Raw genomic sequence first — 27,968 nt, 5'->3', positions numbered from 1 at the left:
AGGCCACTTCCCATGTGACTTTGGGAACTCAACCTGAGTGCACGCAACCTGCGATTGCACAACGTGTGGTGGCACAGCCAGCTCCCGGTTTTAGGAGCCCCTGGGCGAGGGCCCTGAACGGGCTTCCCTTCCTCACTCAGCCTGCTGCTTGGAAGCCACTGTCGCCATCTGCCGCTGTTTCTCTCCCTCATCATTCCTGCTGGCAGGGTAAGCAGAGAGCCCAAGGAGCAAACAGGCCTTGGAAGTTCACAAGCGCTGCTTGCTTCCCATCCACTCGCTTGTTTGCTCGCTCTGCCTGGGCCCCAGTGAGAGATGGCCAAGCAAGCAATTTCACGGCTGAAGAGGAGCCGGTTGGGGGTCTTCCTGACAGCGGGGCCCCTGATGAGCTGTGGGCTTCAGCAGATGCCCTACCAAAGCTGCCCCAGGCAGCAGTCAAATGACGGCAAAGACAAGGCACACGCACCCATTCCAGCTTGTCAGCCAGCATTTTTATTTGAAAGATCAATGCTTTCCACGATGTAGTTTACACGTTAAAAGCAAAAGGATTGCCTTCATTTCACACAGTCCAATACTGAAGTGGCACATCTGAAGCAGCGCAGGAAGAGGCTGTACAGGTACATAGAGAGATAAATAAAACTCTGCGTAACTCAGATTCAACAAATTCATACAGAAGTTACCAAAAAGAACAGTGAATCAGCTAGACACGTCACCATACACACAAAATGCCGGGAGTAGAATGGGAAAAAAAGAAAGATACAGAAGACGCCAGAGAGAAAACAAACTGAACTGTCTTTGCATATATAGCCACATGTTGCTTTAATTGCTCAGCACAAAGATTCTTTTTATTTAGTCCTCATTGAGGGCAGAATATACACAAATGATGTTCAAAGAACACAAGGTAGATGAAAAGAAACATATGTGGTGTGAGTTGCTCTGCATTCTTTTCTTTTGTAGTGAATGTGTAGAATAAGGGTTCTCGGTGTTGTGAAGTGGTAAGCTTCTTCTTTGTGCCTCGGCATCACAGCAGCCTTCCCCAGTTGGATGCCCTCCCGATTGCTGGAGTGCCACGTCCGTAGTTCCCAGCCAAAGGCAATGGTGGTTGGAAACAGTGCGAGCTTCAATCCACGGCAACTGGAGGGCACCAGCTTGGAGAAGGCTGTTTTACAAAGTGAAATAGTTACTTTTTTGGTCTTCCTTTTCTTCCAGCTTCGTTTATCTGCTGTTGGCATTCTGGGTTGTTTAGGTTCAAAGTTTCTGAGCAACCACACTGGGCTTGTGGTCTTGCACGTTTCCTGGCTTGGCCATTGGACCTTTTTCCATTTTAAACCCAACAGGGCCTTTATTTAACAATGCTGTACAAGGGTAAGCAGATGTCAGGTTTGTCTAATCTACTTTGTTGGTTGTTTATGTCTCCCAGAATCCCAAGATCCACCAGCAAAGCCAGGTGCAAGAGACGTATACTGAGAATGAAAGAACAGTGTCTCGGTGCACCTCATTGTCAGTGCCAGTAGTGAGCTAAATTCACAGTCTTTTCCTACCAATGTCCACTCCTGCTTCGCCTCACTTCTCTTCATTTCAGCAGTCTAATATGCTGTAAGTAGAAAAAGCTATTTTGCTGTTGCTATTGTTAAATGTTTCGGGGGTCAAAAGCCATCTCCAAACCACCGCAACTCACTCAGGGATCCACCAGTAGATCCTGATCCACCTCCTGCCCACCCCGACCTAGGATATCAAAGCTGGTTCTATGCCAACAGCATGTACAGAATAGTGGTGGCTCATTCCTGGAGAAAACCAGATAGATGCTTTGCTATATCTCCAAGGACAGGACTCAGCCATTTTTGAGATAGGACACAAAAAGCTGGTTAGTGGATTTAGGCCTGCATAAGCTGCCTCTGGCAGGGAGGGAACGATGCAATGCCCAAGGGCACGTCCCCCCGCTCTGTCCAGACAGAACTGACCTGGCCTAAGAGTGGTGATATGCCTTATCTTCCGGAAGAATCCAAGGGCTCCCCTGTCCGTAGCTCTCTTGTTGAGCCACATCCACCCGCACCTCCCCTCCCCATCACTGTGCAGACATCTCTGAGGCAGCTATGGGAACGACAGGAAAATCCCACGTGCCTGGCTGCAGCGTCCGGAGAAGATACCACGCATCACCACTACGCAGCATGACGACACGGAAACCAAAGATTGTCTGTGGGGGCCTGATGACTACTTTAACCACTGCAGCATGTACTTGGGTTGTGGAGCAGGCAGCCATTTTCCTATTAATTTAAAAGCAGTGGTATCAACACATGACTTTTGGGGGGGAAGTGGGGGATTCAGCCACGGTGACTTGGCCATCCTAATGAGGCAAAGGGACAAGAATTTCCACATAATTGATGGGGAAGAAGCCGGACTGGCCATGCAGCATCCCTTCATACCAGTTTTCATCGATCTGGTTTGTGAGGGTGATGATGTCACCCTCTTTAAAGCCTAGCTCCCCTTCGTTTTCTGGATCAAAGTCATACAGAGCTCGACAGCAGGGCTGGTCCATAGGAAAACCTATGCAGAAAGGGAAAAAGCAGAAATAAAAGGTTTTGGGGAACACACGATTGTCATAAATCTATCCATGGGTATTGACCATGACTGGCTTCTGTGATCATAGGCGGAACTTCTATGATCAGAGGCAATGCCCAGTAACCAGCTGTTAAAGCAAATGACACTGCACTAACTAGTAACTAGATTCCAAACTTGCCATATGAGTAAAACCCAAGTAAAGCCACATTTGCACGAGTGGCTGTGTATAACTCTTGTGCAATTCACTCTGCAACTGGTTGTGCAAGTGTACAATCTGCTTGCACAATGGAAAGTTTTGCTCACATTCCTCTGGTGGTATTTGAGTTTGCGGAATGATACCATTGGAGACTCCCCGATGCATCTCTGGTTCTTAAATGTTAGGAGCCTCCCCTCTTACCATTCTCACACGAGACAAACTCTTTCTTATTCTCCCAGGCCCTTTAGGAATCCATCATCCTAGTTTTGAATGACTGTTTATGGGCCGTGTAGTTTCAGTTTCGCTGTAAAACTGGTTTTATTACTCTCTCTGCTGGAAGATGATTTATGGCATTGCATTTTAATATTGCATTTTATTAGTATATTAGTTTATTAGCTGCTAACAAATAAATGGGAGTGAACAGGGAACGGCAGTAGCTTATTGGTGCAGCACATGGTTGCATGCAGACAGTCGCAGGCGTGCTCCCTGGCAACTCCAGGTAGGGTTGGGAAATACCTGGAAGGGCCACCTGCAATACGGGGCTGGGTGGACTACACTGCCTGATTCCATATCCCGCAGCTTCCTCTGTTTCTGTGCCCAGAAGTGACGTTGCCATGATCATGGACAGCAATCTTGCTGGATTTTTGTCAGGAAAATGGTGCAGGGGAAGAGTGAACCCCCTTTCTCCCTGTGCCACTGCCCCAACATGGCTGCTGTTTTTAAAAATAAAGATACACACATGCGATGGCACATTTAAGGTATTGCCTCGTTTGGCCCTAAGACAGCTTTGCACAGTGTTGGACCCACTAAGCTGAACACAGCCCAGCAGCCTTGCCAGGATGAGAGCAGGGTCAGTGGACCATCCAAACAGACAAGTGACCAGGAGGCCATCCTGGGGCTCTTTTCACTTTCAAAGTCCATGCTGACTGAATGCACGGAGGTGGGAGTGAGATCGTGCCTGTTGGTCCCATCCTTGATTTCCACCTCTTGGTTTGGACCCAAATTTAGTCAGACCACTGAAATGAATGGGACCTGTCTTACCCGTGCCATTGATTTCAGTGGGACTATTCTAATGCTGGGAACAATAGATGAGAATAGATGGCAGAAGAAGAAGGGGACGGCAGAGGATGAGGTGGCTGGATGGAGTCACTGAAGCAGTCGGTGTGAGCTTAAGTGGACACCGGGGGATGGAGGAGGGCAGGAAGGCCTGGAGGAATGTTGTCCAACAATTCTAAGTCTGATTAAATCTGAACCTAACCCATTGAGTAAAAGACACGAATACGGTTCTACATTCTGCATGCACCATCACAAACTCTGACTGGGAATCCCAATCACATGGGAAAAGCCATGTCAGGGACAGGTGTCTTGAAGTCCTCCTCCTCCATACATTTTGGTCTACAATTCCTAACCACCCTTGTCAGCGTAGCTAATGCTGAAGGGCTGTAAGAGCTGTAGGTCAAACCTCTGGAAGACTGGCTGCTCCAACCCCTGAGTTATGTGGATATAGTTCATATGGAACTCAGTTGCATGGAACTCATATATGTTCATATAGAACTCAGTCCTGGTTTGTCACAGAGGTTGGGGTGGGGCCAGAGGTGGTCAGTCAATACCGGTTCTAATGGAGGGAACTCAGCTCCTGTTTCACTGCTACGGTCTTTTTCTTCCTCTTTTGACTTTGCTCTCACGTGGGTTGATCTAGTTGTCAATGGGACTGAAAATAAATCCATCAACCCAGGTTTGATAATGGATGGGTGGGAAAAAAAATACGAAGGTTAAGCAAATGGTGTAGGCTACTGAAGAAAACGCACCTAGAGAAAGGACCACTGCCAGTACTTTACACGGTTGCTTGTCCCATGTCCAAAGGGGAAATTTGTGCTTGTCTCCTGAGGAGAACTGCATGAGGTATTCCAATATCTGATGCCCATGCATTTTACCAAGGAAGATATCCATGATTTCATTCTTTGGGTATTATGCAGAAAAGTGAAATGTTGGGGCATGAATCACTCCCGTGACTGCTTGTTCTCCTTCAATACAGTATCTCAACAAATTCTTAGGGAAGCTGTCCTGCCATGTGGTGTTCAGCCCCTCTTCCAGTTCCTCTTACCTGAGGGCTTTGGAGTGGTGGCATTTGAGATCCCGCCATTCTGTTGAGTGTTCTCACTCAGTTCCAAGCTCATGCGGGGCTTTGGCTGATATTCTCTCCTGGGCTGAAGTGATGCTTCTTTTATCCTGCCAGGGAATGAGCAAAGCCTGTTATATTCCAGCCAGCAAAACCAAACCAAATTGGCCAGCAGAACCAAACTGCTATTGATTCTGACTTGCTTACGGCAAAAACATACCTCTGCATTCTGAAGGAACCAGAGGGTCTCCAACAAACAAGTCATGGTATGGAGGATATAAAATTATGCATGTCTCTCCCAAACTGGTTTTTCCCAGATGTGTTGCTTTATGTCCCCCAGCTGTTACCCAACACATGGATGGTTGCTGGATGCTAGGAAGTGTAGTCGACACACTGGGAAGCCACCAGAGTGGGGAGAGCTGATGCAGACTAGTGAAAGCAAAAACCTTTGTTGTTTTGGCCTTATAACTGAATCAAAGAACCATTTCTGATGCCTCCATTTCACATGCAACTTACTCTAAACACTAAATATACAATACAATACTATGATATACTCTACTGCACCATACCGTTCCATTCCATATAATACGTCTCAGGAACCATTAAAATTGTGTCACATGCTGTCAAATCCATGAGGGCAGGGCAAAGTCTTACCCTGACACAAAAAGTTTGTGCCAGTTGGCCTCCACTAGGACCAGCATTCCATAGCTGGTGGCCACCACCAAGCAGCCCATCTTCCTTGTTGCCATGCCACAAAGGATGCTCTTGGAGGAGGGCCTCAGATGATGGTTGCAGCACCTGGGGAGATTCATACCTGCATGGATGTTTCATCAAGTATTGGAGTGTCAAGCCATGTGAGGCTTTCTAGCTCAAAACTAGCACCATGGATTTGGTTTGGAAACATAACGAACAGGGAGGTTTTGGGCTTTCCCACATTGGAGGCATTCAAGAGGCTGTTGGATAGCCCTCTGCCCCACATGCTTTAACCTGGAATCCTGCACTGAGCAGGGGGTTGGACCTGATGGCCTTCTTGGCCCCTTCCAACTCTGCTATGATTCTGTAAGTTTCTATGATTCTGTAAGTTTACAACATCTGGTCCTGGCTGTCAATCTGGCCACTGCATTTTGCACAAACAGTGTTCAAAGGTAACTCTTTGTCGAGTTCACTGCCAAAATCTGATGTAGAGACAACTACAACATAAACAACCAGCCAGTTTATCCCTGTCCGAGTATGGACAGGAAGCATGGGGATCGCTCAGCTATGGTCAGGGTGTCTTAGGTGATCGGAAAACCTGGTTTGCAGCCCTGGCATGCATGAAACAGGTCTAAACAAATTGAAGCAAACATGAGGAAAAGAGGTTTTCAGGCAGACTGTGGCATCTCAGGCAACACCACAACCATTTGCTGGATAAGGCCAAATAAGACCTCGTTGGCTGCTCAGGTCACTGGAGGCTTCTGGGCTTGGAAGCTGCAGTCCCCCTCTGGCCATCCACAGTAGCTGAATTCCAAAGTATGTACCAGAGAGCAGGCCCACCCTTCCCTCCAGCCTCCTTGCCAGGAATATGGTGACCTGGCCTTACTCTGGGCCTGAGACTAGTGCCTCGTACCAGGGCTGGACTGAAGGAAGCTCTCCAGATGTTTCCGACTCTCATGGCCAGTGGTAAGGGATGCTGGGAGCTAAAGCCCAAAACATCTGATGAGCTGCTCTTTGTTTACTCCTATTTTTCCCTGTGATTTTGAGAATTGCAGGCATTTACTCTTTGCAATTTTCCCTGGAAACTTGCTTGTTAAAGACCTCTTTCCTTAAAAAGAAACCAGAGTTCCTACAAAGTAAGCATGTTCTGAATTTTTCACATCTGAAATGTGAAGATTCTCAGGCTTGCTAAATTAACTGTATGTTGGTAAAATGAAACAGCGAGGACTTGTCCAAGGTGCTTAATGTTGAAAGCAGCCTGCTCCAACACAGAGGAGCTTACAGTGGATGAGAAGGACAAAGGCGCACACACATAGAGCTAGAGTTGCACTGCTGGTAGATCATTAAAAAAGCCAAGCAAACCAGTGAACCACGAGATTTGCAAATTATGGACACTGAACTGAACTAAGTGCAAGCCCAGAAGAGGCACACACATCTTTGAGGTGAATAATCCATCATGATATCTGGTACCTACACATATGTCCTGGTGATAAATGAAAATTGCACAACTATTTCTCTTTGTAATTATTCCATTATCATGTTGCCATCAAATATTGCCCCATGTGCAATTTGAAATATATTCAGATTCTAACATCCCAAGATCATGACTTTTTAAATTGAGTTCAAAGAAGCTCAAGCAACTCTAGTAAGAGAAGCAAAGATTTCATCATCATTTAAACATAAAATAATCCAAACAGGTCTTATTACCGGTCATTCCTGTTAGTGAGCAAAAGATAAAGAAGGGAGCAGGATAGTGTGGGTTCACAGCATGTTTTAGGATCCACAAATGGAGAAGCAACTGGAAAACACACATAAGCAGCCCCTCCGCCTTCCTCGCCCCAACTCATACTGGATGGGGTCTCTTCCTCCTTTCCTTCTCCTTTTCTGTCCAGTCTGGCCTGGGAAAATGCAGTTTTTAAAGACCTACGAACATTGCAGCCTTTGAGGTCAGGCAGCAAAGAGTGACAGGGATGCCTTCCTCCCTTTTGCTGCTGCTACCAAAGCAACAGCATGGCAAATTGGGGAGGAGGAAAGGGCCAAAAATGTTGGGGACCTCCTGCTTGCCTCATTTTTGAAATGAGTATTATATGTCAGTATGAATAAAGGGAAATTTCTACAAAAGTGTGCGGAAGTGGTACCTAACTCCAATGAATTTGTGTTGTATAAATAACAAATACTCCAATTTATGTTGGAGATGTGATCGTGGGTACATATTTGCATATGTGGTGGGAATGTGAATATATAATGAAATTATGGAAAGAGTCTAGTAAATGCTAAGTCTAAATATAGACATGTGCCCTGGAATTGCATTACTTTCAGTATACAAGAAAAATAATGGAGCTGGAATAATAAAGAATTAATAACAAATTCAGGAACTGTAGTGAGATTAATTAACACTAAGAACTGGAAAGTAAAATATGATTACCAATTGGCTGATTGGTATAGAGAATTTTGGAATATAGCTACTAATGACAAATTAACATATGAAATTAAAGTGAGAAAGAGCATATAAAGAAAAACAAGTTTAATGATATTTGGGGCATATTTCTTGAGTATGTCTGAAAAACAGGGAAAGGATTTGAACCATCAAATAATCATTACAGTTTTGAAAGTGGGGAATGTCCTGAAATCTTTGAATACTTTTTTTTTTTAAATTGTAACATGTATGAGTCATAAGTGGCAGGCAGCCTATTCTAAGAATAATTTTAATTGTATGTTTAATTTTATATGTTTTTGTTTTGAAATGTAGTGTTTTGCTTGTGTTTTAGACTGAACATTATTATTATTTAAATGAAGTATTACAGTCTCCAAGACTCATATTGCAGAATGTGGAAATAAAAGAGAGAGAGAGAAGTGCCCATTGGCCCTTTGAAGCAAATTATTAGCACAGATAATGGGGAGACATTCTCTTCATCTTGACTGGTTACAGCACCTAACCAAGACAGTATACAAAATTGGAAAGGAGTTTTTATTACGCCCAGCACTGATTCCAGGGAAAAACTTGGAGGGGCCTGAGGTAATACCTGCTGTTAAAACAAAACAGCAAATTGAGGGACCTTATAGCCTCATGTTCACTTTCAGACAAGAAATGTAAAGAACAAGCCCATAGAGCACTCTCCTCCTAGAAGGACATTTCATTGTTGTGTTTCTCTAGTCCAGGGATCCAAAAGTAGCCCGGTGGTCCCACCAAGCTCAACCACTGCAGCTGGGATGGATGTAGCATGTCCCTGAATTCCAGCAACCCTGGTTCTCAGAGGCAGACCCCAGGGCCTGCCCCCCGCCAGCAAGTTTCATTGCAAGACATCAAAAACACTGCACTTCTGAAACACAGAAATGGCTCACCTTTGTGCATGATGGATCTGGACAATATATTCTATTTGACACCAAAACCAAGATGCCACAATGGTGAGTTCTCACCCATTCACACTCTTTTATGTTTAGAAGTACGTATCCTAATGTTGGACTTTGCAGTCACACTGTAAACCCCCATGCCCCAAGATGTGGCCATAGGACATGGCGCCCGTACATGAAGATCAAAAATGCAATGGCATGTTCAGCGTAAGAATGTGCCTTTTACATGCACATTTACTTGCTTTCTTTTGCATTGTTCAAAGGCTATAGAAAGTTTCCCACTCACATGTTTAACCAGATTAGAAACTGCATTGGAAAGGGCATCCCTGAATGTGATTTTGAACTATAGATAGCAATAATCCATGTGAACAGAATGCTTGACATGTTCTCTTACTGGCATGAGAGCCACTGTGACAACAACTATGCTTGGCAGTGGATGTCGGAGGCGAGATCTAAGTGCTGGCAATGGGGTTGATGGAGAATTGCTTTGGTACAAATGTAACATGCTCCAGCCCTTCATGTTCCCATGTGTTTTGCTTAATGGCTCCTGGAAGCAACTGGAATTTTCTCCTGTCTTAAAAAGACAACACAATCCAAAGCACCATGCAATTTCATGTCAGTTTTTCTGGCTCAACACTAAATGCAAATAATGTGCAGCAAAGAACCGAGGGTGTGTTACCTTTCTTCCAGCCTGGAACTAACTCGTTGGAGGATCTGGTTGGCTTGTTTGTGGTATTCCAGCTGGGCTTGTACAAGGGCACTCAGCTGGCTCACTTGTTCAATCTGAAAAGAGAAAGCCTTGAGGTGAAGCGCCAGCCCTCTGTCACTCAATAGGCAGTGAATAAGGAGCAAGCCATGTTGACCTGGATATCACAAGTGAATATAAATGGATAAGGCCTCGTGTGACAAGCTTTCTTCACCAGGGTTCTTGTGAACTATCCAAGTACTGGGAGGTATAGAAATGAATAAACAGATGAAGGTTTAGACTTGTGGGCTACCTGTCCACTGTTGGTGTTTTTCTGAAGGATAACCTAATGCCAGGTGATTTCCAGAATAAAACTAAGGCAGGAATGGGGCAACAGGCTGCCCTACAGATTCTTTGGATAACAGTTCCCATGATCCCTTACCATTGGCTATGCTAGAGCTGATGGGAGTTGTAATAAAAATATCTGGTGGGTATCAAGCAACTAACCTGAACAGGACAATATGGTCTGATAGAGCGAGACACTTTTTTTGCTCCTAAGCAAGGATGCATACACTTAGCACACAATATGCCTAAATAATTAAGGGAGAGTGGGTGTACATACTTGCTTTCTAAATTTAATATTCAATTAACAGCCTGCAGAGATTTTTGTTAAAAAGAAAAGATCAGACCATGCAAGACTGAAGTCCATCTGGCCCTGTTTTTATATGAATGAAAATAATTCTTCCATTTATCTAACAGGTGTCACCCGCCTAATTGAAGAAGAGTCCCTTAAGTGATAGCTTACACTACAGACCTTGCCAACTGTACTCTGATGCGTTCTGCTTGTGTACAATTGGCATGTTGATGGACCTCTTAAAGCAGGGACAGGGATCCTCCAGCCTCTGGGGTCCTAATTCACTTGCAGAGGTTCCTCAAGCTGAGACACTTTATTCCATGAGTGAAGAAAAAAGGATTATTTTATCACAAGAAGGACATAATTTGTCCATTTGGAATCATACCGGATGCTTTTACTTTCAGTGGAGAAGAAAGTTATAATACATGGAAATTAATTTAAGTTTTTTACACATCCTAAGTTGAAGCTTTAAGACAGCTTTCCCCCACTTGTATGTTCCATCCTCATCAGTTTTAACCACCAATGTCAGGAATCCATAGTATTGTACTCCAAAACATTGGAAGAGTAGCAGATTGGGAAAAATTGCTTTACAGCATATAATACCGGGAGGGAACCTCTGTCTATACAAGGCCACCATCAGTTTTGGAGATACTTTTGGGGGTTGGATGCCAGTGGTGGGCAGGGCCTAAGGAAAGGGGTGGGTCCCCAAAATAAACATTTGCCAAAATCCTTTACCATTATGCTCATATTGTCAGTAATCCAATCTTAGAAGAGACATTTCAACCTTTTAAAATGGGGGAAAACTACACAAAATCTGGAAAACTACCAAAATGTTACCAAAGTGGGCTTTTCCATGCTTCCAGTTGCAGAGAAAGTGGTAGCACACAGAAATACTTTACTGATGGAAACCAGTCAGGCAGAACATTTCCAATGTCTTGTCCTTGGAACTCTACCAGTACAAACTCACTCTTACAAGAGGATGTTCAAAATTCATTTGATATAGAAGACCTGACCTTGAAAAGCTAGGGCTCTACTTATTTATGGATGAGAGTCTAGGAAACATCAATACAGAACTCAGTTCTTCTGCTTTTTGCTAGTCATTTTAGAAATTCATTAAAGTGCCAACAAAAATGTCAATACCACGATGCATTCAAAGGATGTAAGAGGGATTTACTCACATCCATCTCTAGCAGATTAAACATGCTTGACTCAGCAATCTCCTTTGACTCATCAAACTTCTCCAGAGCTTGACGGAGTTCCTCATCGGGGATTTTGCCTTGTCTTTTCTTCTTGTAATCAAAGTCCAAGCGTCTGCCTTCTAATTTCTTAAGGTGGTGCTGAAAAAACGTTGGTGGAGAGAGTATCACAGATTTCACAGGTTTGAACTTAACTGGCATTGCTAAAAATACTTATTCAGAAAAGCACTAATTTATCCACAACCAACAAGTATGATAGACCTTATTTTTTAAATGACAGGCTGCAGGAAAACGATAATGCTTAATAATTAAGAATTGTTAAGAGAACCCCAAAAGTAAAAAGTAATGGTTGCATTAGGGGAAGACGCAAAGAGGGACACAAATAATTCTGGGTAATTTATCCAAAATCTAATTTACAAGATGGCCTGAATAATCTTAAATAAATGCAATCATTGCGTTAATGTCCTATCACCAAGAGCTCAAAGCATGGATCCTCAAACTAAGGCCTGCAGGCCAGATCTGGCCCGCCATGCCCATTTAACTGGCCTACCCCACAAGTTTTGCACTTGCCGGGTACATGCAGGAGCGTGGCTTGCTCACGAGGAGGTCGTTTTGGACTAGCTCGGAGAAAACAATCTCATGAGCAAGCCAGTGCCTCCACTCACGCGCACGTGCCCCCCCCCATCCCCTCACCGGCCTGCACCCTCCACCATTACTGCCTTGGCAGCTCGCGGCCACCACTGGCACCTGTCAACTGGCCCCCTTTAGAAAAAGCTTGAAGACCCCTGGCTCAAGGGTTCTTTGAGAAATGATGCTATTTTTATACTTCTGACCTTAATGTTCATGTGACAAATTTATCTGAAGTGTATTAGATTATCAATCTCTCATCCAAAGTCCAAGGTGTACTTAATTTTGCATCTCAATCAATGGTCAATGCTTAATGATCAATTATTAATGTGTAAGGAATGAGAGTACGTAAACTGGGTGTGTTTGTATGTGCACGGGTGTATGTGATATAAAGGGTCAAGTTGAATTGAGACTATGAAAATGCTAAAATTTAAACAGAAGATGATTAATTCTGAATTTATAACAAATACATTATGAATCTTATGACTAATTTCTTAGGAATTTTATGACAGTCGTTTGGATATTTGTGTGTTTCTGTGTGTCTACTATCTGTTCTAAACACAGATCTACAACACTGTATTTTTAGACATCCTATGCATGTTTGGACAGAAAAATACCCCACAACTCCCAGCATTCTCCAGCCAGTCATGCCTAATTTGGAGAAATAGCTTATGTTGGAGAAGATATTGATGTCATCCTTTGAACAAGAAAGTGCAACTGAACTGCAACATTTGAGGCCGTGGGCTTCTTCACACAAAGTTCATGCCTGCAAGCTGGTTAACATAGCCAAAGTACAGGGCAGACTTCCTTGGACTTCTGCTCTTGAATTATTAAGATCTGGTCCTCATTAGCAGCAAGAAATATTTGCAAAGTCTATGGGGGCTGGGGCTGAAGGGACTTGCAGTCAGAACATCTGGAATGCCGTAAGTTGCTAACACCTGCAATACTGCAATGTTTATGCTTGTTGTTATTGGAAGGAGTGCGTGATTCTAAAATAAGAATGAAAAGCAGACCCTTAGTTTTTGCCTCTTAGTAATTCTAGTTGGGGTAAAAAGTCATCACTGAATCCACCTAAAACAATTCTTGCTGTATGATTCGCTTGAAGCGCATTAGTATTATTATTACTACTACTACTACTATTACTATTATTATTTATTATCCTGCCTTTTTTCCTCTTGCAAAGAACTCAGGGCAGCTTATATATGGTCCTTCTCCTCTCCATTGTATTCTCACAAAAAACACTACAAGGAAGGTTAGTGACAGGCCCAGAATCACCCAGGAAACAAGCGTCATGGAAACCCTCACATGAGACCATGGGGGGACTTTAAAGATCCAGATTGGGCTCCCTGCACTCGCACTAGAGTGGGAGTTTAACAAAGATGCAGCTGCTAGATACTGATGTAATGCAATGTCTGTTTTGGTCCTAATTCTCATAATCTCAAAGAATGCATGAAAGGGCCTTCCCTGTGGTGGCCTCCTATCCCAAGATGCCAGCCCCTCTTTTAGAAAGCTGGTTAGCTATTTTTATTTGGGCATGAAATCTGAGATGATATCACAAGCCTGAGTCTTTGTCTTTACATGTCCCCTTAGGGTATTTTTGACCAAAAAAAGGTATAAAGCACATGAACATTTTGTTTAAAATGCAATGAATTTATTTCTATAATACTTGTTATAACCACAAATGTCTCTGTGGATTCAGTGACCAGAATCTGGGAGGAAAGATGTCCACCTTGCAAAAAGGACATGTAGCCACTGTAGAATAGTTTTTCAACAGATTAAATAATGACGTGAAGAGGCCCATATGGTTCAAATTTAATTTGTTAGGAAACAAGTGCCACTAGTCTTGAATGAGTGGCTCTTTGATCCTATTGCTAAGTTTTTATCACTCGTTCAGAGATGGGGGCTTATTCGTTTGCAATTTATGAGTTTCATTTAGATCCTGCCTTCCTCCCTGAAGCCCAAGAATCTGCATGTCCCCTCCACTGTAACCCCAAAACAACCCTGCAAAGTAGGTCATTGTGAGAGTCAGTGCCCAATCCAATTTCATCCAGTGAGCTTCACGGCCAAGGAAGATACAAACCTGGGCTTCCTGAGTCCTAGTCCAGCACCCTGACCTGATGGGCTCTTGCTATAACCACAAAACAAACGCATGGACCTACTTTTCTCCAGGGTCTCCAGGACCTACTTTTCTTTGCACAGAATGCCCTGAACATTCATTCTGTTGTTCAAAATGGCAGGCACCAGATGGAGCCGCCATCATTCATTTTGCCGGTTGCCATTGTTTCTCCAGATGTCCTGCAGTCATACAACATCTGGGCATTCTGGAGGCTGCCAGGAGATCACTGCCAAAATGAGCTTGGCTGTTGCTTGCAAACAAAAGCAAACAGTGACGTATAGATATTTTTGGTAAACAATTTACATTGAATGCATCAATATTTGAGCAATTACTTAATAATTGATAGGAATGTCCAAAGAGCCCTTCTCTGCTCAAGAAATTTCACATGTCTTATTGAGGCTCCTCAAGATTGCTCAAATCCAAAGAGATCCTGGACATCTTTGGAAGCCGCAACCTCCATGCTATTGCTCTAGCCTTACCAGAATCCTTTGCACTTCCTCCAAGAGCTTCTCAGATGTTTTACTTGGGAAAGACTCCACCACCCCAAATTTGCTTCAAATTTTGCTTTAGGTGACATTCCCACGCAAATACTATATATTTGCTTCTGAATGTTTATTGTATTCTTTTCTTTCACCATAGTAACTTCTCTGCTTTTATATGATGGGAGAAACGGAGTAATTTGAATTTTCCTATTTCAGTCAGAACAATCCTGTGCTTTGATAGTTTGAAAGAAGTAGCAGCAGGCTGGGTTTTCAGGCCTTAACTAAATGTTGTAAGAGATATGGCTTGCAACTGTTTTATTTCCTTGTAACATCCTGGAAAGCGTGACATTACTGAATTGTGTATTTCTCTGGTCCTAATGTCTGTCAAGGGCTGTGAATTGGGGCAATGTTGCCCTGTGCTGCATTCAGTTTGCCATTTAGTTTGCATTTAATTTGCCTTTGTGAAGAACAACAGACAAAAAGCTGTAGACAATAGCTCTGTGGCTCTTGTAATAGCCACTTAATCTTTACAGAAATCCCATTTATGACAATACCTGTATTTCCCTCAGGTCTTTGTCATGGAGATTTTGAAGGGGGTCAATAAAATTCTGTTTCACTTCTATGTCCAAAGAATCTTTCACTTCAGAAAGCTCCTTCATGGCTTCTCCAACGTCCCCTAGAGCAGGGCCTGAAAAAGAATAACAGGATTCTCTTGGTCTTGCTCTTGTTGTGAACGCAAAAAGGATGTGCTTCAGCATTAACATGGAGTGATCAAGTCTTAGACAAGTGATCATATAAATAAAACGTTACACCTGGTCTTATTAGTTTCTCAGGAGACAAAACCACAAGGCATTTTGGGAAGCCGGACATCCATACCTTGGAAGCCATAGAAACTGGCCATCAGGGACACATTCTAAATTCAAATTCTAACTGGGCTGTCAGTTGGCCCAGGAATGCCACATTCATCTACGAAAAGATTTCTCTTACTGCCCCACCTGCAATTGGGTGGCTAGAGCAGCCAATGAGTTTAAATGTGGCAGGGTAAAGCTTTTAGGCGAATTGAGACAGACAGGGGAGGGAGACGCCACGCACAGGATCCACGTCCTTTCACACTGACTGCCTCACGCACACGCGGCCTCCATGCGCAGCACACCCAGGTCCCGGCAGAAGGTTCTACGTGCGCTGGCACCTGACGCCCGTGTGCGCTGCTGCGTGTGCATCTGCTCAGTGAAGCCGTGTGTGAGATGAACCAACATTTTCAAGGCCTTCTATACCTGATAAAGCCTGAATGAAGCCGCAAGAAAGAATCTGGGTGACTATTTGGGAGCCTGCATTTGCTAGACTGTTCTCCACATGTGGACATCACATTAAAGAAGGGACCAGGCCTAAAGATCACCCTAACGCAACTCTGGCTGAGACGTCCTAATGAGGAATGGGCTTTGATTACTCATTTTGTACCACATTCTCTGCAGGTGCTCAAAGAGGGGCTTCTGTCTTGCTCTGGGTGTCAGCATAGGAGGAAAAGTCTGTCTTTGCTTGTGAAGTGGAATAATCGCATTCTGGCATCCTAGCAAGATCCGCTTGCAAGGTAAATAATGTTGGAGGTGTTTTACACAATTAAATAAAAGAACTAATTACCAAAGTTGCATTCTTCTCCAAGTTCTCTTCCAAACTTTAGCATTGCATCTGCAAGCAGTGCCTCAGCTTGAGGGTACCCTGGTCCTTTCTCCTGGCCTCTGATTTTGGACATGGTGTTTAGCATGCTGAGTTTGGCTCTGGAAGCTGCAACAGAGAAACAAGCTAATCAGCAAGAAGATGAAGAGGAGAACAGATGAGTGATGACAACATTAAGAGAAGAAAAGACATCGCAAAGCGTTCTTCAGCCAGAATGTGAAATCGGATTCCTCCCTGAAAACTGAAATGGGAGCTGGACATGTGGACAATTACTTACCCATTGCCGAAGGAGAGGAAGCACATTGCTCAAAAGGGGATCCGGATTTAAATAAAATTTGCATACATAAACATGAACATTTTGGAATGGCTACTAGTATTTAAGCCAAAATACAACACATTTCATCAGAGTGGGGAAGACTGTGACCCTGATAGCCATTGATGGATAACGTCAAGGCCCAGTTCTTTATCTGGACTGGACAAGCCAAATTTCTACTAGACGGTCTTTCAAATAGAGGACATTTTCATATAGAGGACTATCCTTTGGTAGCCCTTGAAATAGAGGCCCATTGTCTGTAAAGAAAGACACCTGGATACCCTAAGGCAACTCCTAATGCAGTCAGCAGTCTTGCACCTTCTGCTGTGTTTCAGGTGAGCTCCCCGTCACTGTTGTAGCTGTTGCCTCCACCTCTTCCAGTTGGTGAAATTGGATGAAGCTGTAGAGACAGCCCCCTTCCTGTAGGAGTGATTCTGTTGGGAATGAGGTGTGTTTGTTTGTTTGTTGTATTTTTATGCCACCCCGTAGCCTGGGGTCTCTCTGGGGGTGCGCACAGAAAACTGCGTCATTTGCTTCCCCTTTCCTTTACAGACAAGATCAGAGCAAACTAAGGAGCTGCCCTCTTCCTCCTTGTCAGGCTCTGAACTGAGCAGAATTACAGAAGGCCAAAGCAAATTTGATTCTCCAAATCTTTGTTCCAAAGGAATTTGCTGTTTAAGAGACATTTTGAATGCATGAAACACGCATCTCGCTTCATTTATGCAGAGGGCGTGCAAATGTGAACTGCTTCTTTTTGCCTTCAGATGATGCACACTGTAACCACAAAAGGTGCAGAGCCTCATTTGTATTTATTTTGAAGGAGGCTGGAGTGATTTATTACTGATGCAAGACACATATAATTTGCAGTTGGCGTGCCAGCAAGATTGCCATGTACCAACCTCTGAGTACAAAACATCTCACAAAAATCTCACCAAAAAATCACATTATCACTGTGATTCATTTGTGTTTGGCTGGGTTACCTCTGCAGCACAAACCACTGAGTAATTCATAAGAGATGCACCTTAACCCAGCACTTAAGGCAGAAGGAAGCTTACAAGAATTCTTTGTACAGGACATCAGCGGGATACGGGATGGGGAATAACAGCTATAATACAAGGAGCTACAGTAACTCCCCAGGTACCATGCATTCTGTTTGTGCCAAAGAAAATCCTTCTTGGGGCATAAAATCCAACCACTGCATTGTTTCTGGTACTCTTGAAATCTTGAGCCAGGGAACAGCCATTCCAAGCAAGAGCTGGAATGCTGTCTTCAGCGATAGACTACACTGTAACTAATGCCCACGGTCATGAGAGCAATCTGTCTACCACTCCGGCTGATCCCAAGAGGATGGCGAGGCATTTTAGTCATTTCCTTGGTGGAGAAAAAAGCCCCCTGTGTGTTGCTGGTCCCACTGCCCCTGCTGGATCTCCAAATGGGTGCATAATCCAGGCACCCACAGGATGCTGAGGTGTCCTGTGCTCTTTCAGCTCAAGGGCTGAAGTGCTTTCCGAAAAACTCTGGGCCACATTCCAGTGGTGGGTGGAGAACAAGGCAAAGGTGCGGACGGACAACAGCAGCCTATTTCTGTTGAACACTCATGGCCCATAATGATGCATTAGGAGAAACACCCCAAGCCCTGAGAAGGTAAGAGAGAGCTACTAAAAAGCTGGCAAATCACCAAAAGATCTGCAGTTGGGGAACAAGGGAGACCCCAAGAGAGCCAGGCCACTTCTGCATCCCCAGTGTGGAGGCACAGGCATGCTGTCTCAGCCTTTCCACCAAACATGTGCTAGTGTGTGTGGTGGCCCGCTCCTCCTCTTGCAATTATATCCTGCCTTTTTCTCCTCCTGCGAGCAGCCCAAGATGGCTTTCGTGGCTCCTCACCACCACAGCCCTTTGAGGTGGCTTGAGCTGGGAAGGAGTGACTGGCCCAAAGACACCCAGTGAGCTCCATGGCCAAGTGGAGAACAGAGCCTGGATCCTCCGGTCCCCAGCCCACCTCTGCACCACACCAGCTGTTACGGAAATAAATGCATGGATGTAACCCTGAGCCAACAGCACTTCCATATGCATTCAGATTTGCAAGGTCCGATTTCTGCCCGTTCAAATCTATTACGTTATCTAAGAGGGAAGTGACTTCTGCAGAAGTCAGCACTTAACAAACACTGTTCTAGCGCTAATCACAGCAGAGTTTTCAGTGCTAGGATGTGAGCGGACTGAGTTGTTTAGAATCTCCAACTGAGCCTTTGAATCTAATATTATTTCAGCAGGATGTCACAGCGCCTTGCCTCATTAAGCAGCCAGCACACTTCAAGGGCACTGATTGGAGCAAATTTTGCTGTATTCCTAACTCTGGGAATATGAGGCTCTGCTGGCATATCTGACACAGAATAATCATGGGTACTACATCACCGCTGTACTTATGGAAGACCATCCTCAGGGAAGGGACAAGGGAAAGGCAGGCCTATCGCTTCGGCTGGATCTCTCCGTGGCTTTTGATACCATTGCCCACGGTACCCTCTTGGACCCACCCTGTGAGCTGGAAGTTGTAGGAACTGCTTCATGCTGCTTCAACCCAGAGTTGTGGGGTCAGTTCCAGAAAATAGCACTGGGTGACTGCACATTGGCCTTCGGGCAGCTGAACTCTGTGGGGTGCTGTGGGGTACCATCTTGTCTCCAGCATTATTTGCTCTCTATACAAAGCCACTGGGAGCAGTCACTGGGGAGATGTGGCACAGGGGATCACTAGCGCATTGATCACCCCCATTTCTGCTTCTCTGTGAGAGGCCGTGCACCTGTTGATGCAGGGACAGCTCAGGTGAGGGCTAATACACTGAAGCTGAACCCTCGTCAGACAGGGATTCCACAGGCTGGCACTTCCCAGGTCTGGAAATCGGGCCGTCTGCCAGGTCTGGCAGGGGTAGCTTCCCTCTGAAGGAGCAGGGACATCGTCTGGGGATGCTCCTGGATCCACCTTTGGCACTGGAGACCCAGGTGACCTTGGTGGCCTGGAGTGCCTATTGTCAGTTGGTATCAATCCAATCCAGCCATGGTCAACCATGCACTGGTACCCCTCACAACTGGGCTACACGATGGGACGTGGAGTTGCCCTTGGGTCAGCTCGGCTGGAAGCAGCAACTAGCAGAGGGTGCAGAAGCCAGAGTGCTTCCCCGAGCACCCATGTTAAAAGTCTTGCACCGGCTGCCTCTTGGCTGCCAAGCATCGTTCAAGGTTATGTTTTTGACATACAAAGCCTTCTGACAGTTAACGCCAGCATGCTAGGCTTTGCTTTGATGTATTCAGCAGATTGTTTGCAACATTGGAGGAGCCCCTGCTGGTCTTTCCAAAGTGATGGGATGTCCCCAGGACAGCCACCATATGGAAAGCACTCCCTTATGCAGACTGGGATGCAGGAAAATTGGCGTGGACAAAGCGCCTTCTGAAAATGCACCTGTCCTCTAGGTGCTCAGAATTAAATTAAGGATGCTGTTTCATTTCACAGCTCCTGTACATCTTTGTAGTATCATCATAATATTGTTTTTAAATGGTAGTTTAAATGTGCCTTGAATATTGATATGGAAACATCTCTTAATATTTAACAGTGCAGAAATAGTACAAATCATAAATGAAATTCTCCGTCTCTGAGAATTTCAGCTTTTTAGTTTACATGCATGTAATGAAAACACATTTATCATGAATACAAAGACTACACACACCAAGAAGGACACATGCCAGAATTGCACACACGTACAGGTACACACAAACAGAAGTGGCATGAAGTGGCAACAGGGCAGCCCGGTGGTCAAGCACATGCTCTGCATGTGTTCAGACTCCTCTTTATATTCCCAGCTTCCTGAGGATGGCTTGGAGCCAAGTTTTAGCTGCACCAGGCAAGCCTACAAATAGGGTGAGCTGCGGGGTGAGGGGGGCCCCCTAAAACAGAGCAGAAGAGATCCGTAAGGGGAGCCCTCCCTTTGCGGAAGGTCCCTCCATGCGGTGGAAGTCAGATGCTCGATCCCAGGAAGGACCTGCCAGGCAGCACAGACAGTGGCTTGCTTCTGACATCATTCTGCTCATGGAACTCCACCACTCCTCTGCAGCCCCACTCTGTTCCCCAAAATCCTGTCCTGGGGTCAGAGCAGGATGGCATGTAGTGCCGGGGAAGGGAGGATGGGCAAATACTATAGGCAAAGGGGAGCTGGGTGCGTCCTTTGTGTCTTCCGCTCCTTCGGTGGCTCCCCATGTCAGCTTTTAGGTGCTGCTCACCTGATTTTCACTGAGTAAAGTACAAAGGAAACCTCAGTGTTGTGCTTTTGAGAATGACGAGGCAGCGAAGTCCTGTGGGGGACCCGAGGGAAGCACAGCGTTCTACATACCTTAGGCTGTGCCTTGTAATGCAGATCATTTCAGAACTAGGCTAACAAAATTCATCAGCTGGATCACGTGACTTTTGCTTTCCTGCCAAGCTTTGCCATGTCTCCTCCTTGATCAAAGTAATTGAGATGCTTTTAAAGCCATTGATGTGCAAGAATGAGAGGACACTTGCCTGTACGAACACAGTGTACAGGCCAAATTGCAACTGGGTAACCCACTGCTTTTTTTAACTTTCCAGAGGGGTCCTTGGGGGTTTGGGAGGCTGTTCTCACTTTCCCAAAGGTGGATAACACAGAGGCACAAATGGTTCCCCTACTGCGCCCCCTCCCAAGATCCCGTAAGGAGTCCTGCTGTGGAGGACACTTCTCAATTATCCCCCCTTTCCAAGCAGGATCATAAAAGGTTTTTTTGGAGGGGGGTTCTAGGAAGCCCCAAATGCCCCCTTGGTTTTGCAATTCATCCCAAGTGGAGAGCACCTTGGAAAGTGGCAGAACCTGAGGGAAAGCCCAGTTTGGCGGGTCAGGGGTGAGTCCCATGACTTAAAGAAGCAAGCCTGCCTCCTCATGGGGGGGCTTCCCAAAATGTTAGAGCATCCCTGCTGCTCTGAGTCAGTGCCAATCGGGGGGAACACCTGGGCCAGCGGACCTCTCCAAAGAGGCGTTGGCACGGCAAACGGGAACCTGGCTCTTCTGCAGAGTGAGGCCTCCTGGTCATACTCCGACAGGTGGACTTTGTGCAAAGGGGAGGCCATACTTCATTTTAAAAATATAAATAGTGACAATCAGGGGCAGTCCTCCCCCAAGGTATTCCTGGAAATCCTTGGCGGGGATACCTCCTGGATGCCTCAAGGCTGGACTGGGAAAGATGCCTTTCATGATCTTTAGGAATACGGAGGGGGAAGAGGTGGGGGAAGCTTGCTGCCTGGTTAACATTCCCCAGTGGTTTAGCTTGACGTAAGGAGCTTCCCATTCTCTTTCTCTACTCAGTGCTCTACTGTGAGGCAGCAGCGGCAGCACAATTGGAAAGAAAAGGGATGCAGTGGAAGCCTTCACTATGAGTGGTATCCAATGCTACTCTTGCTTAGAGTAGACCAATTGAAATGAATGGGGCTTAGGTTGGAGCAATATCAGATACATGTGTAAGGGACCAGGGTGGAAGTAGAGAATATCTCTTACTCGTTGTTAAAGTCCTCTGGGAATAGATACACACACTCTGAATCTCAATGCACTCTGATTCATAGAGAAGCCCCATTACCTGGGTTGGGTTGAAGGTACTCTATTGTCTTGGTCATTATTTCCATCACAGCCCTGCTGGTGACATCCACTTTCTGCAATTACAGAATGGAGGATAAAAGAGAAGATGGAATGAGGATGGAAAAACAACACTCGGTCCTTTGTTTTCATCCTGTGCTTATTTCTCCATAGTTCTTTGAATGTGTGTCTTTTACCCAAAGAACAATGGCTGTATCCATAGCAACTGAAGGTTCGCCAGCCCAATCCACTGCCGTTCTCTCCTAACAACCTACGTGGTATGTGGCAGAGCCCCATGGCTACTGGAAGGTCTACAGGGCAAAATGCTTCCTGCAGTCACCTCTGAAAGGAGCTCACCTAGGAAAAGAAGCCTCCCAGCGGCCGTAGCGGCCACTAGTCCTGACAGCCACCGGTGATGGTGGACCTGCTTCCAGATCTCACCTTGCCCCGTTTCTGGGAAGGAGAGAACTGCCGCCACCGCTGCTCTCTCATCCTCTGGCAGTGCCTTGCCTTTTCTTGCAGAGCAGATCAAGGAAGCCACTTCCTGACTGTTTCCCTTCCTTGTTCTCTCTTAGCGTGGCATTTCCTGCCTGCAGGTGGGAAGGGGAAGAGTAGGGAAAAGCAGCCATTGTCATATAGGACAAAAAAAGGAGAACGACAAGGGAGCAATTTGCTACTTCTCTTTCCCTCCATTTTTAAAAAATGCACTACCAGTAGGTTGGTGGGCAGCTGTAGTCCCTCTCTTGCCATCCTTCCAAGCCTCTGGCATGGAACCTGTGGAATTGCTAACAGCTTGGGCAGAAACCAGCAAATAGTCTTCACACACTTGCTTGGCTCCTGCCCCTAATAAACTAAACCCCTGTTTGGATCTTTTCATGACACCTGCATCGATCTGTCTACACAGATACCCACTTGGGTTATTAGTCTCCTTTCGGTGGCATCTTTCTATTTGTTCACCCACCTGCTTCATTGTCTGAGGAAAGTAAGCTCTTGGGGGAGGGGATGAGGAGTAATTAAAGCTTATTATGTGTCATTAAAATGCCTAGCACAGTGAAGCATTGGCCGAAAAGAGATCTCGAAGCACCAAGATAAAATGGAAGGGCAAGAACAATGAAAGCAGTGGAGGTAGACCTAGAAAGAGCTGTCCCAGTAACACTGAACTGGAGGTCCTTAATTCAACTATCAGTCATTGGTCAAATTCTGGCAATGTTCTCTTAAACACAACGGGATTGGATTCATTCATTTATTTCTTAGATGCATATCCCCCCCCCTCCTTTATTCTTACAACAGTCCTGTGAAGTAGGTTAAGCTAAATAAATGCGACTGGGACAAGGGTACCCAGGAGAATGCACAGCTGAATTGAGACCCAGCTCAGCTCTGCACTCTTAACCCCTGTTCTACCCCAGCTGTGCAAAGACCAAGGAAGAACCAATACGCAGTCTTCTCTTCCAGGCTACTTCTCTGTTTAAAGTGGATCAACTGGCTCTAACTGTAAAATGCCACAATCTCACCAGGTGCAATGGATTATCACCTGTGCAGGGCAAGGCACCATTTTGAAGGTACTTCCAAACACAAGACTGTAGAATGGAGGGCCAAACTGGACCTGACATTCGATGCAACTTCAGTGTTTGTGCTTGGAAAAATGCAGGTAGCAGCTGTGGGGTGGGGGCGGGGGGTAATAACTGGTGCCGAGATGAATGATTTTCATCAGGGTCACAGAAGGGTAGGAAAATCCGCTCAATTGTCTCTCCCTGCCTGCTGCTATTCTGATAGTTGCTTTTTTAAAAAAAATGTTTTAATGTGCACGTTGACCACAAACGCATTTCATTTCATGCCCCGTTTGGCCTTGATGCCCAAATGTGCCTCCTGGCCCAAAAAGTTGGGCGCACCTGTTTCCCCATGTGGAGAAAGGTAGTGTTCAACTGAATGTAGTTTGAAAGTCTAGAAAGGAAAAATTCCGGGTGCTGGAGCTCTCCAAGCTCTCCATCACAAGGTAGAGGCGCTCCATTCCACCACTGGTGATCACTAAAAAGAAGCAGGCCTGTATTTAGGAAGAGTTCGTATCCTCCCCCTTGATCCGTGGGAGGCCCTCTGTGTCACCTCTGCAAGGCACCTGGCCATTCTGGAACATTGCCATGAAGCTTTTTCTTCACCTTTCCTTGTCCTCACCCCTCAGACTTGTGGCACAGCTGTTGACACCTAATAATCATCTCCTTTCATTGTGAGAATACTTGACAGCCCCCTGATTTTTAAACCAGCATATACAGACTCCAAAAAAAAAGACAGAAGAATGAACCTACGGTCAAGCTCATTCATGCCCATGCTGCAGCTTTTTGGTTATCATTCAATTCTCTCCATTCCTCCAATGCATGTGGGTTCAAAGAGCTCACAAAGAGATTAGCAAATATTCATGGGAGTTGATAGATCAGTTTGTGTTGCTGGAACTGTGGAAATTTGTGCTTGGGTCCCGACGTAGTCACAGAAGACCATTTTTGTAAGACCTGGTCCTCTTGCACACAGTCAGGCAGCCCCGATCTCTTCAAAAGAACATCCAGATCAGTGTGGTGACTGAGATGCGTATCAAGAGGCGTCCTCAGGCTGGCAAGGACACCTGTGTGGTCCTCTCATACAGATCAGGACATCAGCATTTACTTTTTAGATCCCTTTATTCCTTTGAATAGCAGATGAGGAGGTGGAAGCAAGAGCACCTCTCCAATGTGGCAGTCATAAGACACAGGATATAACTGACATATCTGTCTTTTCCTGAAGCATGTTTAGTACTTTATTGTAATTAGTTCTGACACCCGATTAAAGTCATCTAGGTAAGTTAACAGTGGGGGTTTTGCAGGGCAACCCTATGCCAAGCAAGTCTCAGTGAATTCATAGAATAGCAGACTTGGAAGGGGCCTATCAGGCCATGGTGTCCAACCTCCTACCAAGTGCAGGACTCCAAGTTAAAGCATCCCTGGATGTCCAGCTACCTCTTGAAGGTCTCCAGTGTGGGGAAAGCTCATGACCTTGCTGAGTATTTGGTTCTAGGGAGTGAACCCTAACAGGAAGATCTCCTGGTGTCCAGTTGGAATCTGGGTTCCTGTAACTTGGGCTCATTATTCAATGTTCTGAACTCTGGCACGAATAGGAAGAGAGTCTGGCTTTGCTCTGTGCGAAAGCCATTCACGTATTTGAAAAGCTATCTTATCTCCCCTCAGTCTTTTCTTCTCCAAGCTAAACATGCCCAGTTCTTTCAATCTCTCCCCTTAGGACTTAGGTCTCCATCCCTGGTCATCCTTGTCATTCTTCTATGAACTGTCTCCAGCTTGTCTACATCCTTCTTGAAGTGGGGTGCCCAGAACTGGCTACAATGCACCAGATGAGGCCTAACTGGGGCCGAATGGCAGGAACCAGTTCCTCACATGATTTGGAACTAGACTTCTGTTAATGCAACCCAAAAGAACATTCGCTTTTTTAGCAGCCACATCGCATTGTTGGCACATATGCAGCTTGTGATCCACAATTCAAAGAACCTTTTCACTTGTAGCATTATTGAGCCAATTATCCCCCATATTATAACTGTGTATTTGCTTTCCTGTTCTCAGGTGCAGAAAATGGCATTTGTCCCTGTTGAATTTCTTCCTGTTGCTTTCAGCCCAGTGTGCCAGACAATCACGATCGCTTTGAATTCTGTTTCTATTACCCAGGGTATTAGCTATTCCACCCAATTTCGTGTCATCTGCATATTATTTATTCATAGATACAAGGGCAATGGAACTGCATTCTTACTGACAAGCTGTGCAATCCCACGATGTCTAGTTAGAAGTAAGTCTCACTGTATTCTTTGGGGTTTATTTCCAGGATGCAATTAAGTTGCAACCTTAACTGAATCAATCTGCATGCATTTGCATGTGAAAAGGAGGCTCTGTTTTCAGATGACGCACACCTATAACCCAATAGGCCCTGTTTACAAAAAGCATTCCCTGTCCTGAAAGATGTCTTTTGGAAGTCCTTGAAAGTAAATCATTTGTGGAAAAAACTCTGCTTCCCACTCAGGAGCGTGGTCCAAAAATCGATCAAAGGGTTTTCAGGTTACTGATCTAATTGAAGCTAGATAGGTCATTGTCACTGTGGGTAGTTTCCGCTTCCTGAGATCTTCAGCGCAAAACATGTTGATAAAGAAACCTTACCAAACCTCACTTGCTTTTGCAGCAGTGGGCAACCTCTGCCTCCCCACCACATGTTTTGCAATAGAACTCCATCAGTACCATCCAGTGTAGCCAAAGGTGAGGAATGCTAGAAGCCGTGGCCCTTCAGATGCTCTCACCTGCATGTGTTCTGCAGCAACCGTAAAAAGTATGTACCAGAAGATTTTAATGGCAGCATCACCGTACCGGCTTGCTCTTCTGTTTCTAGTGGCAAGGGAATTATTTAGAACCATTTTACATTGAAGCAAAAATGGACATTTGTATCCATCCAGGTGATTCAAGCTTCTCTTTGAATAGGCTCGAGCTCATGCGACGCAGAGGCATGTGGGTGGCAATTCATTCCATAGAAGAACTTTTGCTCACAGCCACTCAGTGAAGTGGAACTGTTGCCAGTAGCACTGCCAGTAAGCACTTCTAAATGCAGCTTCTAGCAAGATTTTTCAATGACATGGTAATGTTTGCTGGGCAATGCCCCAAAATGTAAGTATCACCAAGTATAGGTCTCGGTGCCCGGCCTACCTTGATTGAATTGGGATTTGGCCACTTGTTCTTCTTGGTCAAAAACAAACTAGGTAATTAAGTAATGCTATCATAAGAAAAGAGTAGAATAGCAATTATGGTCAAACTTACTCTTTCCATTTCTTTGAAGTCATCATCTAGCTTGGTTCCTTCTGCTCCACCAACCTTCTCACTCACTTTCTGTAGGAGGAGAAAAGCAACATGGTAAGTCCAGGTGAAGTTGATAGACTAGAAGAAGTTTTACTACAAAGCTTAGTTCGCAGTACAAAATGGTTTTCCTTGATGACGATATGGGCACAGTGACAGTGATTGTCCTCATACATAAGGAGGAGGGCTTTCTCTGTGGTGGAGCCCCATCTATGGAATACTCTCCCCAGAGAGGTCCGCCTGGCGCCATTGTTATTTGTTTTTCAGTGCCAGGTGAAGACCTTTTTATTCAAATGTTATTTTAATTGTTAATATTATTTATTCATTTTATTCTTTGGCCAGGGTGACTTAATTTATATTGTTAATTTATATTATTCTATTTTGAAGTTTATTTATGGTTGTGAGCCACCCCGAGGCTTCGGCGAATGGGGCGGCATAGAAGTCTCCTAAATAAATAAATAACGGCGTAGGCATATTTCATAGCTTCCGAATACCCCTGGCATCGAGAGAGTTTCACATGATAAAGGGCACAGTCCAGCCAAAGCCAACAGCTGCTAAGCTACACTGTTTTCTCTAGGAGATACTTATGCTCTTAACTCTTCCACTGAGATGGGCATGATCATACTACCAGTGCTTTCTGATTTTTATTTTTATTTTAAGCACTCCTATCCTACTTATTTCCCTGAAACAAGTGTTGTAATTTGACATTTGAAATTTTGCTTTGAATTTGACCATCTACAATTTTAATAGCCCTGCTTATTCACTATTAACAAATTGATTTCTCACAATTACACAATCAGTTTATAATCTATGTACATCCTCCACTAGCTAATTAGA

At 45.0% G+C, this 27,968-nt stretch overlaps 1 protein-coding gene across 2 annotated transcripts in view; it reads right to left on the bottom strand.

Annotated features, from left to right (window-relative positions):
* Positions 1 to 517: 517 nt before the first annotated feature.
* SH3GL2 (SH3 domain containing GRB2 like 2, endophilin A1) overlaps positions 518 to 27,968 on the bottom strand; it is a 107,504-nt gene continuing 80,053 nt past the window's right edge. The window contains exons 2-9 of one of the 2 annotated variants that reach the window (XM_044427917.1): positions 27,096 to 27,164; positions 22,271 to 22,343; positions 16,294 to 16,437; positions 15,210 to 15,343; positions 11,413 to 11,571; positions 9,595 to 9,698; positions 4,857 to 4,981; positions 518 to 2,541 (exon numbers count right to left, since the gene is read on the bottom strand). In XM_044427917.1, the coding sequence (XP_044283852.1) occupies positions 2,342 to 2,541; positions 4,857 to 4,981; positions 9,595 to 9,698; positions 11,413 to 11,571; positions 15,210 to 15,343; positions 16,294 to 16,437; positions 22,271 to 22,343; positions 27,096 to 27,164 (1,008 nt within the window). In that variant the 3' untranslated portion in view covers positions 518 to 2,341. The remainder of the gene's footprint in view (positions 2,542 to 4,856; positions 4,982 to 9,594; positions 9,699 to 11,412; positions 11,572 to 15,209; positions 15,344 to 16,293; positions 16,438 to 22,270; positions 22,344 to 27,095; positions 27,165 to 27,968) is intronic. The other variant, XM_044427918.1, reaches the window with a different exon arrangement.

Source organism: Varanus komodoensis, unplaced genomic scaffold (genome assembly GCF_004798865.1).
Source record: "Varanus komodoensis strain SLA01 unplaced genomic scaffold, ASM479886v1 scaffold19, whole genome shotgun sequence".
Taxonomy (NCBI): Eukaryota; Metazoa; Chordata; class Lepidosauria; order Squamata; family Varanidae; genus Varanus; species Varanus komodoensis.
The sequence above is the reverse complement of the archived record's forward strand: the minus strand, read 5'-3'. Positions and strand labels throughout refer to the sequence as shown.